This window comes from Tachysurus vachellii, chromosome 1 (genome assembly GCF_030014155.1).
Source record: "Tachysurus vachellii isolate PV-2020 chromosome 1, HZAU_Pvac_v1, whole genome shotgun sequence".
NCBI classification, from domain to species: Eukaryota; Metazoa; Chordata; class Actinopteri; order Siluriformes; family Bagridae; genus Tachysurus; species Tachysurus vachellii.
Window position 1 is genome coordinate 26,995,687 of NC_083460.1, and position 16,616 is coordinate 27,012,302.

The 16,616-nt window shown below is 38.9% G+C and overlaps 1 protein-coding gene across 4 annotated transcripts in view; it reads right to left on the reverse strand.

Moving 5' to 3' along the window:
- The window catches only part of celf5a (cugbp, Elav-like family member 5a), a 178,862-nt gene extending 164,153 nt beyond the window's left edge, over positions 1 to 14,709 (reverse strand). For all 4 annotated transcript variants that reach the window (XM_060880469.1, XM_060880454.1, XM_060880462.1 and 1 more), the window contains exons 1-2: positions 14,200 to 14,709; positions 3,888 to 3,970 (exon numbers count right to left, since the gene is read on the reverse strand). In XM_060880469.1, coding sequence (XP_060736452.1) covers positions 3,888 to 3,970; positions 14,200 to 14,686 — 570 coding nt within the window. In that variant the 5' untranslated portion in view covers positions 14,687 to 14,709. The remainder of the gene's footprint in view (positions 1 to 3,887; positions 3,971 to 14,199) is intronic.
- Positions 14,710 to 16,616: the final 1,907 nt, after the last annotated feature.

Sequence of the window (16,616 nt, forward strand, 5' to 3'; positions counted from 1 at the left end):
TCTTAAGTCGCATTTTGTGTCGAGACTGAAATCAGCACAGCAGCATTTCCTTAAATTACAGTTCTAAAGTACACTGGTTTAGAAATTTGCAGAGAAAATGTGATAATAGGAATTGCACTCAGGTGTGAAAAGCACAAACAATTAAAGAGCATGCAAATCCACACACACACACACAAATACAGTTTTTCAACCATTCAAATTAATATTTAGCTGAAAACCATGAGGATAATAACTGATCATCTATCAGATGAGGTCTATTAAGTTCATTTGGAATTACAAATTGATTTCGCCAAATTTGTCTTATTTAATTCTCTACAAACGTTCTGGTATGCTGAATAAGTAAAAGGCACTTTGGTCAATATTTTGGGTTCTGTTGTATTTTCTGAAATACTAAGGACTATTTACATCGTACAAACGTACATTCACTCATAAATGCACACACCTCTCCATAAACACACGCACACCCACAACCACATATATACACACATACACACACAAACAACAGATCAATACAGTTAGTGCTGGCTGATCATGACAGGCTACCATGTATACATGTTGATGTTATTGCCTCATCTCACACTCCTCGGAGGACAGTGATAAGACTTTGAGCTATAAAAACAGACAGCTGTCAGAACGTCTTCCTCTCCTCAACCAAACTGCCAACACTGTCCTCCTCTTCCTCCCACTCGGCCTGCAGGGCTCTTTCTGAAACGCTCTCACTTCAGCAAGCAGCTGTACCATAGCGACACGCCGTTCATGTCTGTGCCCATGCCATGCTGAATGTATCTATATCTTAGAGTTTCAGTGTCTTGTTGTCTACTTGAGTAGTGAATATAATGGTGATGGGGTGAGCGCTGCTGTACTGTGTTAAAAAAATACTTTTGCAGCTTCTAAATCAATTGTACTCTTTAGTGCAAATGAGATAGAAAAACATGTTGTATGTAAACTGAAATAATGAAAATGACTAATTGTATTTTTGTCATTATAACGATATGCGTGGGAAAGTAAACGAGGAGAAATTAACACCACAAAGCAGAGGCGCATCTGTACTTTAGCACTTTGGATCTATTTGAGGACACAATTATCACAATTATTCTGCTTTTTTTTTTTTTTACTGTGGAAAAATCCCAAATTGCATACACAATTTATTGGTTATACAAAGTCACTTCAGTTCTAACCTTCTTCACAAGGCATGTGAAAATAAGAAGATGGCAGAAGGTACTGTAGTATATTTGTATTCATATATCTTACAGCACACATGTGAATGTCATGGACACATTAAAAATGTTTGCTTAAATCACTGTATCTCACAATATACAACAAATTTAGAACTTAGATTTTACTACCTGATACTTCATCCGCATTGTTATTTTCTCACAGATTTCTGTTTTTTTATTGTTTCTGTTTGTTATTATTTTCTCGTGCTCCATGATCTTGTCTGTACACGAATTTGATGTATGGCTTTATGTATGAGTGAATATGTACGGCTGATGTGTCAACTACATAATGAACAATATCCCTCTAGCAGAAGTCTATTCTATTCTATTCTATTAGATTACAATACACATTACATTACATCCGATTGTATCCTTTTATCTTGTTCTATCTGATGAATTCCTTTCTACGCTATCCTAAACAAAACTAAACTGTCCTATTATATAATCTGATATCATACCTTCCATCCTATTCTATCCCATCCAATGGTATTACATTCCAACCCATCCCATCCTATCATACCTTATTATACCAACCTATTCCATCCCATTCCATCCTATCATACCTTATCCCAGCCCATCCCATTCCATCCCATGCCATCCCATCCTTTCACTTCTTGTCCTATCCCAACCCATCCCATCCCATCCCATCATATCATACCTTATCCTACCCCATTCCATCCTATCCCATCCCATCTCATCAATCTTTCGCCTTTCATCCCATCTCACTCCAACGTATTGTACCTTAATCTTTCCTATCCCACCCCATTCCATTCCATGCTCTCATACCTTGTCCCATTCCATCGCAATCCAATGTATCATACCTTAATCAATCACATTTCATCCTACCTCTATCCCATCCTATCTTATCCACTCCCTTAGAAAAATAATCTTTCTATTTAGAAAATCTGCTGAAGCAAATGACTGTATCAGAAGCAGCCATATAAAATGAGTTACCTGTTTTAAAAAGTTCAGTTACTTCAAGATTAACTGACACAATGATGTTTGCTTTTATTTCTTAATATATCCACCCTACAAGCAGAAACAATGCTAATCAATGCTAAAGAAATAATTTTATAATAACATTAACATTATTAAATTGATTACGTTAACAGAATTAACTCTGGTATGAAAAGCTTCCTTGTCAAGAAAGTTAACTGCTTGTAAAACTGACGTGTGAATTCAATAAACACTGCATTGTTTGTTAAAACTGGCAAATAGTTTAAAGTTTAGACCAGACTGATATCTATCTATCTATCTATCTATCTATCTATCTATCTATTTCACCTTAACAGTTTGGAAAGAGTTAATAACAAAGGGTAGGCGTAAATAAGTCGTAACTCCTCTCCTGGGGAATTCAAGTTTACATGAATTACACTGAAGCCTTTGGCAAACTGCATATCAAGCAGGATTTTGCAAAACAAACAACTGGCAAATCTACTTACAATCAGCAACAGCAGCAAGGGTTACTGCTGAAAGATTTAAAGTCAGCCAGGTCAGGGGACGGAGTGTGCTGATATAGTGGAACATGCGCACACACACACACACACACATACACACACACACACACACACACACACACACACACACACACAAAGTGCCTCTTCACTCTTCACTCTCTCTCTCTCTCTCTCTCTCTCTCTCTCTCTCTCTCTATTTCTACACCGTCCCACACGAGGACACAAATATTTGCAGTATAGTTAATTCAAGGGCATGAGCTATACAGCAAAGCTTCTGGATGTGAATTCAATTTTGTAGCTCTTTGCTTCACACTCTCTGGGTCTGTATATTTGTCAGTATGTATCCCAACATCTCTAATTTCTTTCATGTAGATTTTGAAATCTTTCAGTAGCCAGCTACCTAAACAGCCTCTCTCTTTTAACTGTACAAACGCATTCATCTGTATATACTGTGTAATACTGCTAGCTGTTCAACCCTGACTGATGCCCCCTGAGGTTGGCATGTGGGTGCAATTAGCGTCTGAACTATAAGCGTGCCAGCCTTAAATCAATTATTAGTAGAATCCTTTTTTTAAAGCTCTGCTTTGCATGCTTGTTGCTACCACCAAGACGTCCCTTGGCATTCTTGAACAAATGTATTTTTTTATTATTCAAATGCCCTTTAACACAAAAGCCACTCAGGCTTGGAAGATGCGAAAGGATAAAAGAGATGCTGTTTTGCGGACTTGCCTGAGTAGTTCACGTTGCTGTATCTCTCTCTTTAATGTGCCCCCTTACAGCTACTTCACAGAAATATGTGTCTCTGTGGCTTATGTCTCCTCCTGCTTCTTTATAAAGCGGTCCTGTTCTGTCACAATGCTGGACAGGACACAGACTGGTTTATTTTCACTCCTGTGCAACAGGCCAACAATAGCTACCCAGGCCATTTTCATAAATAGAGTAATTTAAAGGAAAAATTGAAAGAACAAACGAATTGACATTTGCTGTCACTGGCTCTCCTAAGCTTGAGCACTGAAAGCATCTGATCAATTTCTTGGCATATCCCCTACGGCAGAGGCCCGATGAAACGGCTCTGAGCCCGTTCTTAAAAGGCTGGGCTTATTGATTTATTTCCCATTGGTTTCTTTATAAAAAAAAAACATGCAGCTTTGGCTTTGACTGGATATGGGGGCCCTCCTGAAGGAGCGGCTATTGACTACCAACAAAAACTCACCCCTGGCAGCGTCTTCTGTTCATGGAGGGCGTTCTGGGCTTTGATGGCTGACTCGCGGGCGCAGTAGGTGAGGAACGCACAACCTGTGAGACAAAGCAATCAGGGAGACAAATCAAACAGTCAGCGCAGGCTTTGTTTAAACACTCAATGGCAACACAGGACACGACTATTATTGCATTTTATGATCCAAATAACCACAGACAAGAGGTAGAAATGAATAATCCATGAGTGTGATAAGGATCAGTGCTGAACACATAACAAAACAAAAATATCTCTCCAAAAAAATATATCGATTGTTTCACGTGTGTCGTTTGCTTATTTTTGTTTATTGTCCGTACTGAAAATTTGAGCTGGCACAAAGCAAGCACATTCCTTACAATGACAGGGCAGGAGCTGCTGCGAGGAGTCCCAGAAGACTGGTTAAATACACACAGCCCTTTTTCTAATATGGAGGAGACTGTCTCATCTGTTCTTCACTGATCGCACGTGTGTGTGTGTGTGTGTGTGTGTGTGTGTGTGTGTGTGTGTGTGTGTGTGTGTGTGAGTGTGTCGTAGCTCCGGACTGAGCTCTATAGATCAGCCTGCCGTCACTGTCCAAACCACCCACATCTCAGCTGGGTGGGATAAACTCTGACTGCTCCTGACAGAGAGACGGTACAGAAGGGAAGGCCTTGGGGGGGGGCGTGAAAAGATGCAGACAGTGGGGGTGGACAGGAGAGGAAATCTCACAGCCCCAGGGCTTCCAGAACACACTGCGAGACACGCATACTCATATACAGTATACACATGCTAAATGAGGGGCATTCACTAAGGCAAAGTAGTCTGGGTGAAACACAGCATTAGGAAGCACGGCACCATTAATGTGCCCTTGCTCTATGACAGTGACAGTAAACACGCTATAATGGTGCACCTGTGCCAGTGCCAGTCTATGCTTTGCCAGGGTTAAGCTGCTTCACTGGCAGCTTACAAACCCCTCAGTGGGGATCACACTTTATAGGTGTGAAAGTGACTGCTATAAAATGGATCTGAGCTCTTTGCTCTCATCTTTTTTTGGCATGTAAATGTACACTCTGGAGACTGGAGAGTTTCAGAGTATCTCCTTTGCATATATTAATGTGGAGAGATGCTTTATTTATTAAGCCACCAAACACTTCAGTGACTGCTGTTAATTTGACATCTAGCCATCTACCCAATGAAGCATGTAATAACATTACAAAAATGTGACTAGTCACAAGAAGACCCATAACCAGGCTCAAATTTCAAAAAAAAATTTATTAAAAAAATAAATAAATAAAAAAGAAAGAGATGAGTTGAAGTCTACGTGAACTTGTGCATTTGTGGAATACTGAAAAGCATCTTAGTTATAACAGCTGTAGTTGTAGCAAGTCATTTCTGCTTTCAGGCCTGCATGTCCCAATACATGGTTATGGCCATGGGCAGAAGAAACTTAGATAAAATAAAACTCATGAGCTAAATTTTGACTGTGCATTGTGCTTAAACTTCTTACCTTCTCACCTGATAAACATCTAAAAAAAATTCCACGCAGCTCAAACAGGCTACGTCAATAGCGGGATGAGCTTGGCTTGCTCCAAACGATGCCCTAACATAATGATTTCCGATAGCAAACAAACAAGTCCTCAAAATGTGGACTTTTGCCCATTACAACTTCTTACTAAGCCAGCATTCCTTGTGATCACATCAAAGCGTTGTTATGTCTATAAAGCTCCAACCAAGGCCATGTTCCCTGACCCTCAGTTTGAAAAGAATGTTTTGCATCGTGCAATTATGGTACTCCTAAATTGGATGCATTTGCAGAGGCGGAAAACACTGCGTGTCTGGAGCAAATTAACTGCTGCAATAACATTAGCAAAAAAAAGAATAAATATGTGAAAGGCTAAGAAATACAATCTCAATTTAAAAGTGTTTTTCTGTGCTTTAATGTATGGTGTAATACGCATTTGCAGCCCACAGGCACTGGCTCTAACAACTTCATAATTGGAATCCAAACATGTACAAATTACCAGCAAGCTGTTGCATACCAAGTGAGTATTTTTTTTTGGCTGCATGATGAAATTATACGAAATGCAACATAAAAGAACCCTGCTGACATAGCGGCAAGTGGTGGTGGGGAAGAAAAAAAATAACAGGGACAGTGTAAGTAAATGATCTGCCACGGTGTTTGATAATCACATCTTTCTACATTTGGTTCTTATGCAATGAGAACAATGCTGGCGTGTACAGAATGCTGTCATTTCTAATAAGAAGCTGCATATACTATAGACCTTGTGTGCACACTGTTCTAAGCAAGACTCCAGGGATGACTGGAGCTTCATGGAGAGACATGGTAGAGATTAAGCAGGCTGAATGGAGGCTGCTTTTCTGCCTCTTCGCCACTGACAGCATCCATTTGCTGCCTTATTTACGGACGGTTTATCGGAACACCAGGGCTAGAGCAGCTGCCGCTGTTCTGCGGATTCTCGAGTGCTCTACCACTTCTGGCCTTAAACTGTTAGGCGCCCATTAAAAGTAGATGTCTTAGGGATAAATCTGCTTCTCAAAAATTCAATCCTTCTCCTAGTCTAATCACTTTGCATGCCTCTTCTCCATCAGTTCTGCTTCCTTCTCTTATTTGTTCTAAAAAAAAAGAACAGCCTGGGTTTCTCATCACAGTGTAGTTAGCTCCTAAGTAGTGGGCCAAGGTCTGATGCACTGAACATAAAGTCTCATCAGGTCTTCACTTTGAATGCACAGATCTTAAAACGTGCTCTACATAATGAGCACCACTACTACCACCATCACCACCACCTACAAGAGTTAGATTCTCTACAACGCAATCAGCCTAACTGTTCCGACAACAGCATTGTCCCTGCCCCAGCCTAATTACCTTGTAATGAGTTTTGTAATATAGGCAGTACTCTAGCGTAACCTGTAAAGCTTAATTAAGGCAGGCACCTTTAAGTGTGCCCAACATCCATACTCCACATATAGCTGAGAGTCAGTAGACCTAGAGCACAAAACTCATCTTAGACCTAACAGCCTTCTTCATTACACATATATGTACTGATGTACTTTTGAGACACGTAGGTTTGAGTCCTAACAGACTGTGATAATGGGCCTGATGTATAGGAGTGACCCTGGCAGGGTGTAAGACTGGTAAGCAGGCATATCCGTTAGCTTTCGAATCAATCAACAACTCTAGTAATTATTCCTTGTGCCATTTTCAACCTCTAAGTTTTTAACTAAACATGTAGCATTTTATTTTAATTGATGCCTCAAACGTCGTTGCCAAGAGTCAGTAGTGTTTCAGCTGAGTCATTATTTCAGAGTGTGAGTCACTGGTGCTCGAGTTAAGTTTAAGTGACTGCAACTGAGTGAGTCTGGGGCTGAAGTATTACAAATAAATAAATTAATCAACAAACACACAAAATGATGTATTAGTACATATGAATAAGACTGAAGAATTTAGAATAGACTGAAAAGAAATAAATTAATAAAAATAAAACTAAAATGTTTGTTTGTTAAAAAAAAAAAAAAGCTGCAATCAATAATGCAAAGTAAATACATTTTTATTACTGCTAATCCATCTGGATGATGGTTTTGTGTACTGCTGTATAATCTTATAGTATCTGAATAAAGGTACAAAAATAGTAATATATGTACATATTATCTGTATTATCATATACTGTATATATATATATATATATATATATATATATATATATATATATATATATATATATATATATATATATAAAATAAGTACTCAGATATATATATTAAAAAAAAAAAAAATCCGAAGCGATTCTTTATGTGCAGCAGTAAAAGCCTGGTTATTAATTATTAATTAAGTGTATCAAGCAATGTAGCGTTAAGTGCTGATGATTACTGGGACATAACACGTCTTTTATTAAAACTTGTGGAATTAAAATATGACAATAATGATCTTGTTTGCCAACAGTTCTCATATAGCATTTATTCATGCACAGAACATCTCAGAACCAAATGTTATAGACTGTACATTTCCTGCCACTGTTTGGGTTTCCTCGGGGGTATATCTTTTGTACCTTTAATGCGCATCCTGTTACATGTTAACATGAAAGCAGTTTACCTTTAAAAGGATTTAAGGCAGTTAATTGGTCCTTAAAGGCCAGTGCTGTTTCTGCTGTACCTTTAATTAGCTTGTAGGGTAAAGTTAACTTTTCCAGGTGATAGATATAGACTGAAGGTACAAATGATCGCACATCCCAGTGCGAAGGAACGGTACAATATAAAAACATTTTTTCAGAGGTTTCCTGTTGAATTTTTATTTTTTTTTTCATTTTATTAGCCTATTAATTTCCCTCAGCATTCCTAGCATTTTCTTTCCTAATCTATTCTATTATTTTAGAATCTAATTTTTATCTTTTAATTCCTTTATTTCCTTTTAAAATCTGGAAGTAGATTCTTGTAATGTTTTATTCTGTCCCACTTACAGTACACCTATTTTTTTTTACATATTATGTGAGAATCAGCTCTATATTATATATTTATATAAGTACACGTCCGCTGAGCTAATGTGCCCGATGTACCTGAAGCTCCGCAAGAATAACCAAGAAGAACTGCAAGAACGTAACAAAGGATGAAAGCACATACTGGGAGAAAGGCAAAAAAGGTTTTATTATAATACCACTTTGATTTCAGAGCTACTAATGCATACCACTCAAGTCTGGGTCTTTTCAGGAAGTCTTAGTGATCCGCCATCATTCTAACAAGTGAAATTACCAAAGATGCCTTCAACCAGGGCAAAGCAGCAGCACTAACAAAAAGAAAAAGCAACATGGAGAATGCTGGCAGGTCATCAGACATACAGAGTCTGACTGATGCTGTGCAGTGAGGAAAAGAGGGCTATGGAAGAACAAAGAGAAAATGAAACGGCAGCCATAGACGGCGCATCCATCCTCTTCCACCCCCACCCCCCCACTCCACCTGACCCCACCCCTTCTTCTGTCTCTTTTGTTTCCAGCACTCTGTCTCTCTCTCTCTCTCTCTTTCTCTCTCTCATCTGCTCTCTCTGTCCACCCTAACACCCCCACCCTTAAAACACCCCCCACCCGTACCTCTCTTTCACTCTTTTCCTCCCTTACGCTCTGCTTCCCTTCATTTCCACGGTACAGGAGCACTCTTTGGGGGAAGGCTGGCAGCAGAGTGGTGATGTCATGCCAGCAGTGCAGCGATGGCAGCTTAACCTATTTTCGGAAATACCACAGATTTCTATTTTTAGTGCTGCTGAGCAGTGTTCCTTTCAAACACATCCCTGATGGGTGACACAAAGAACACTAATAGTATTCCTCTCTCCGTTTTGGTTATCATTCATCTTCTTCTTTTGTGGCATTTATAATTATGTTAGTAATAAGTAGAATAAAACAATACATTGCAGTCTGGGATGATGATGATGATGTTATTAACTTTATATTAAGCGTTATATTATGCTGTGGAAAAGTTTTCCGACAGTAGGAGCCCTAATCTTGTAACATGTCCCTTTCTGTAGTTCTGTCAGTATTTTGCAGTTGTGATCATACTACACATCTGGCCAGTCCGCACCTCAAACCTTTACTTCATACCAAATCCCTTCGTGCCTTTCTCCAGCTGCCACGGCGAGTCGTCACTCCAATCGAGCACCTTCACATTAAATTCAGCAGTTGTTTTCTATGCCTTTGACAATCACGCCATCTCTCTCAGAGTGTTCATCTGCTGTGCTTAGCCTCCTGCCTACCTTTCATTTCCCTCCTGTCCAGTGCAGAGAGACAGCAGTGAGAGAGGAAGTGAGACGACGTGTGTTTCGGTGTTTACAGATTTCTGGCTCATATAACAAGTCTTCCATCACAACCATCACAAAGCACAATACTGATCAGTATTATTTTCTTCTTCCTTTCCCTAAAAGTCAGAGATTCTGAAGTTTCTGTTCAGAGCTGTTTTTTTTTAATTTGCAAGTGTCTGGGAAGATAAAACAGATTTTTCAGCACAATTGCGTCTCTCTTGATCATAGAGTTTCTCTCCACAGAGTTCTCATGCATCAGCTCAAAACTGTGAGTGATTATCACAAGACTCTAAAGCAAAATCTAGGTGTTCGCAGTTTATTTTACTCCCACGAATGAACGGAAAACATCATTAATATCGGTCAGTGTTTTGTAACCTTCTTTTCATGTCATTTGTCATGTCAACTTCCCAGAAAACTCTCAAAACAGAACCGGTGGATGCTTTCAGTGTTGTGCAAATTTGCCACTGTTTATTTCCCTCCTATTATAATGAACTAAAAAAAAACACTGAAGTTGTTAAAAGACAGGAAATGTCATTTCCTGCAGAATATCTTGTGTAAGGCATATTCATCTATGCCTCCGTTGATAGAAAAATATTTCACTGTAGTTGCCATGACAATATTAAGCATGGTTTGAAGGAAGCTGCTGGTGTCAAACTATCAAATTGATGAGAACTGAATTTCTCTGAGCAAATCGTTCCATCATTTCATTTGTTCATGTACTCACTGCTTAAATGTAGCTTACTGAGTAAATGCTCAAATGTAAAATACAGAGGATGGTTTGGGGAGGTTGCAACAGGCAGATTCAAAACAGACTGTACTTTATTTTAAAAATTTACCCAGAGTAGTCAAAGGTTCGTGGAGAGATAATTAACTTATAGGCAACATACTCAGGAGCAAACATAACAAGTGGGTCCTTGAAACGCGGTCCTAAAAGTGAGAATTAGCAATTATTTTAGATCGTTTCTGGTAACAAAAGGAAAGTCAGATTTTAAAACAAACAATTAGCTCTTAATGTTTACATGTTCCCAGTTCACATGCTCAAAGCAATGATCTCTGGTCAAACAGATCTTTAAGAAGAAGGAAAAACGTTCAGGCTGCTGTCGAGGGAAAAGCTGCCGGATTATAAAAATAAATAAATATAAATAAATATAAAAGACTCTATTGCATAACACAGCCATCTATTTTTGGCTGGTTAAATGTGTCGTGCTTGTGAAATTCATTTCATTGTAAAATTTGGTTGTCAAAATATCACAATTGTCACAATTCTAATCCAAAATGTTTGAATGGAAGAAAGAAAAAATGATGAACAGACAATACAATGACATTTATGTGAATCTGCAGGAAATATAGCGCCATGTTTGTCATGACATTTTTATTGGGTAGTGTTAGGGTTGTGCTTGGTTTAATGTGCTGTGACAGAAAAAGCATATTCACTATCTTGTGCTGTAACGAGGATAAAATAAGGCTAATTTCTCAACCAGTTATAGTTCATATTGTATTAAATGCTTAATAAATAATCTACTACAAATAATGTAATAATATTTCAGTGTAACTGAAGTCAGGTAGCATTCTAGTACTGTATGGCTTTTCATTAAACAGGTGGAAAATGTATTATGGATGACTGAAAACTAGATTCTGAAAAAGCAATGCAGCTCCAGTATACTCCCTGCACCATGCTTCACAGATGGGATGACATTTTGGTGTTAATATGCAGTGTTTTGTATCAAAAATCAAGAAGCAAATATGTAGTTTGCCCACCAAACGTTACTGGAATATCTATCGAACTATTAAACTATCACTCCATATTGTGTGTCTGTGCATCTTTAGCTGTCAACATAAGACAGTCTGTTGTTTCAATGTGCAGTAATTGCGCTGAATTTGGTTGCATCTGTAACGTCCCTGACACGCGTCTTTGTAACTAAATGACACATGTCTTTAGAAATCCTTCAATGCTCTTTTCATACTTAAGAGCTTCAAGAACAATCTTCTGAAGTATCTTTTGATTACGTCACTTTGAAGTTTAACAGATTTTTTTTTTTTTTGGGAAAAGAACAGGTAACAAAAAGTTGTATTTTTTCCCCATGGGAGCACCGTCCAAACCCACACTCAAATTGACTAGAACTTCTGACTCCAATTAACCTCTTCTTAAGAGGTAATTATCCTAGTTTCACACACTTTTCTAATAATGGCCCTAACTTTTTAAGCCATTGTTTAATAATGAAGATGTAATTTAAACTGAGTGGATTCTTTGTGATATACAGAGATCCTTTAATATTATGACTAATATCACGTACATACAGAATACATCCAGAATAATTCTATACTGTGAATCTATACACAAAATTCTGTTATATATTATATACTGTATATACTTCCCAAATCTAACAGCTGGACAGTAAGCTGGATAGTAGGGAAAAAAGCAGTCTTATATGACCAAGGCCATTTCTACTGTTATCGGTCTGTTTATAAGAGTTTATCTCAAAACTCCACATGCAACCCACTTCCATGAGACGAGGTTAAAAATAATGCTGCCATTTTATTAGATTATTACTTTGATTTATTGTGAATGGCTTAGCAGAAATATTTCAGCAGCAGTTATAAAGACAGCAGGACTTTGATACCAATGAAATTATTGCCAATATTTCACCCTTAAACTTACAAGCATTTTTTAATGACAATAAGAACGTGCACATGAACACTGCCGTCTTCCATATTTTTGTCACAAAAAAAAACTGAATAAAAAATGTGGTTAAATGCATTTGAACAATGTGCAGCCAAAGATGTACTCTTCTCTTGTATGTTGAAAAATTAAACATTTATCAGCATTTATAATTTGCTAGATTAAAAAAAACACAAATTCCCATAATGGTTTGTTAAATATTAAATAGCCCAACTTTAATTAAGTGCTAAGGGAGCAATACACTTTGAGCGATCAATCACTAAATATCGCAGGGACGAATGCTAATTATTAATACCAATATTTGCCCTGGGGTTAGCATTGAACAGCATTAGTCATATTAAATATTGCTGGTTACTGGAGCAGAGCACATTTTAATTGGGGAAAAGCAGGCTGTGTAAGGGACATGACAGCTGATCCGAGGAACCAAGGCCTCAGACAATACCTAGAACCACTAATCTTCTTCAGTCAAGTCATTATGGCTATGCATTATTATCACGCCTAACAAACTTAAGCCGTGTTTTCCCGCGTGAATTAGCAGCCTGGCCTCCACATCTGATCCACTTATTCAGAGGAAGCTCTTAAATCACAAGTGAATTACTAAAACACAGGATTTAGTACAAAAGACTATAATCATTTTCATAAACTGTAACTGTTTTAAATGTCTCTTGGATACACACATGACAAGTGTGTGTGTGTGTGTGTGTGTGTGTGTGTGTGTGTATATATATATATATATATATATATATATATATATATATATATGTGTGTGTGTGTGTGTGTGTGTGTGTGTGTGTGTGTGTGTGTGTGTATATATATATATATATATATATATATATATATATATATATATATATATATATATATATATATATATATATATATATATTTGTGTGTGTGTGTGTGTGTGTGTGTGTGTGTGGGTGTGTTATGGGAGATGGCATAACTTATGTCAATGATGTCAACATAAACCTTATGCCAATTTGTTACCTGACAAAAATGAAGACAGACTGAAAATAAATAGCAAATGATGAGTGCGTTTTCCTCGCATGTTCTCCCTTTCTTCTACTCTCCACTAATACTGCACGAACACAAAAGTGAAACATTTGTTTCATGCTTACAAATAAAAACGCCGTGAATAGAAAAACAACTCACTTTTCCTGTACGCCACTTAGGCGCGCGTGAGTTTAGCGCGAGCGCTTTTTCAACCCACCTTAAACACACTGAGGGTGAAATCAGGGTTGATTTCCAGCATGGCTAACTTTATGTTTTAGAATTACTACTGCATTACTGTCAGGTCATTAACGCTTTAAATGAACGTGTCATCCGTGGAGAATGACAAAATGTTGATTTAAAGTAACTACAGTATGTTTTCTGCTGGTCTCATCACAGCGTGCAAATAATGAATAAATGGTGTTTTGTGAATGTAAAAGAAAGGACAGGCTTATGAAACAAAAAAAAGACCTCGCTCTGACCCAGATCCGAACAAATACAGTGAGATGATTGACAGTCTTTGTGTAGATGCTCAGCTTCAGTGTGCACGCGCGCTCTAAATGCCACAGGTTCACTATAGACTGCGCGTCAAAAACAATAACACGACTGAATGGAAAAAATTCTCCAAGACGTGACTGTTTGGAATGACAATTTCTAGTGAATAGTTTAACGATTATTAGGTGTTAAGTTATATTATTAACACCTGGATAACCTGCCGACCCAGCACCCGTGTCACGGCTTTGATTGACAGGTCTAACATTAACACGTGTAACATTTTCTCTGGTTCGGCTTGTTTAGGCTACTGAACACTGCTGTCCCTGGAAAAGGGGCGAGTGACGCGTTACCTTTGTGCATGCCGGTGTATCGGTCCTTTAACACTGTTAGTTCGTGGATTTTCCCAAACTGTTCGAACAGTGGCTTCAGGTCTTTTTCCTCCAGGTTGCGCGGGATTTGCCCGATAAACAGTTTGATCGCGTCTTGGTCTTTCATGGTGCCGCTCTCCGGGTGGATGGAGATGGACTCGGAGCCGTTCATGGGTTCGGGAAGAACCTGGTGCTGGTAGGGGAGGAGGAGGAGGAAGAGGAGCGGCTGTGGGCTCGGTTCTGCCCCGGGACCAGGCGCGAGCAGGCTGCACGGAACCGGAACCGGAGCGCGTGAGGGTGCAGGAGCGGTAACCGGAGCGGGAGCGGGACAGCGCTGCTGCCTTCCTGCCTCACGCGGAATGAATCTGGCCATCGTAAGCGCGGAGCAGACTGGATAGCAATAATGACAGCGCGCGCGCGCGCACGCACGCGCATACACTCGCACAAATACACATACACGCACGCTCATACACTCTCTCTCACACACACATACACACATACACACACACACTCAAGCAGGCACGCAAGAAGAAACACACGCAGAGAGAAAGAGAGAGAGAGAGAAAGAGAGAGAGAGAGAGAGAGAGTCAGCTGGAAACCCGCGGTCTTTTTCGGGCCGGCGCGCACACACACACACACACACACACACACACAAGCGCGCGCACACACACACACACACACAAGCGCGCACACACACACAAACACGCACGCACACACACACGCGCGCGCGCGGGTGAGAGGAGGCTGGATGGAGCGCACAATAAGCTACACTCGAGCAACACCAAACGGTGATAAAGTGGAATCGCAATTGTTTTCATTTTTACGCTTTTAAACCACACCATTGTGATAACGATGAGTTATGTAACATTTAAAACACGTGTTGACTAAAGTGCTTTACAGCGCTGTATCTAATAAACAGCTCTCTCCTCTACACAATAACATAAAGCAGACATGATATTTTCTACACACATACACACCTACGGGTAAACTATACCGCCCAGTCCATCGACCAGCTGGGTTTTGGGATGTCTGTGTAAACCAGTGAACATGTGGACATGGAGAGAGCATGTATAGAAACTCTACTCAGACAGGGGTTTGAGCTCAGGGATGAAATAAGTGATACTAGGCATCAATGCTATCCATTGTACCACTGTTTCACCCAAGCTCATCACAAATATACACCATTATTTTCATGTGTAAATTATATCTGTTTTTATATACTATCCTCAATCATTTCTCCATTTAAACCAAAAGAGCAAAATAAATCTTGAAACAAATGCATTTTCCTTGCGTACCTGCCAGATTATTTCACAAAGTTTATCATGATACATACATCGTTTCATAAAGAAACGATTTTTTTACATTATTTTATTCCTTAAAAAAAAGCAGTCAGCACAAATTAACAGGATTTTGCACGTGGGTCATTGCTCTCTACTTGACCAACTCTACTGTGTACTCTGCAACTCGTTCTTTCTTTCTTTCTTTCTTTCTTTCTTTCTTTCTTTTTTCTTTCTTCTGTATTCTTTTCTGCATTCAGCAACCAACTAAATCCATTTTCCCGACTTCATGTTCTAGCATATTGATAGTAGGTGGCATAGAGCTTCAATACACCAATCAATAACTCAATCAATCCTGGAAAATAGGCACTTTAATAAAAACATAATGCATTGTTGTTAACATTGTTCTGCAATGCTGTAGTATGTTTTCATTTCTTTTGCTTGGCATCATTGTGACTGAGGACCAAAAAATGTTTTTTATTCCTGATGACAAGGCTCTTTAGGAGAGTCAGTTACATTGAAGTTTGCTGGTATTAAAGCAGCCTTGGAGCAAGGTAGGGTGTCTATATTTAGAGGTGTGTTTGATGGGGTGGAGAAAGGCAGAACTTCCACTCCATGGTTTATTGACCATCACCATTAGTATTTCACTTGGCTGAGAGACTGTGACAAGAGATCGATTGTGGTGGGACTGTTAGCACATTTCAGAGAAAGCTACATATAGTTTAGAGTGCTACAATCTGCAGCTGCTTATTAAGCAAACAAAGGGAATTGGAGATACATAAATACACCAACCTTCTCCTGATACTCTGGGGAGATTGCATGTAGTAATCAAAGTGTTCAAGTGTTATCAAGCACAGTCTCTAGCAGAAGACATAAATTAAAGGTGTACATACACTTACTTAAACAGGCACATAGATCCAATGTCAGTCAAATGTAGCAGACAAAAAGTGTTAAACCTGTCAAAATGGTCCTTATATTTTACTCTTGAACGCAGCTTTGTCCTTCTCCATGAGCTAAGTACCTAGAATTTTAATTCACTTTAGTCCACTTCAAACTATCTCTGCATGGTTTACATTGGAAGATTCTCCAAGCCAGGTCATCTCCGGGAATTTCACAGTTTAC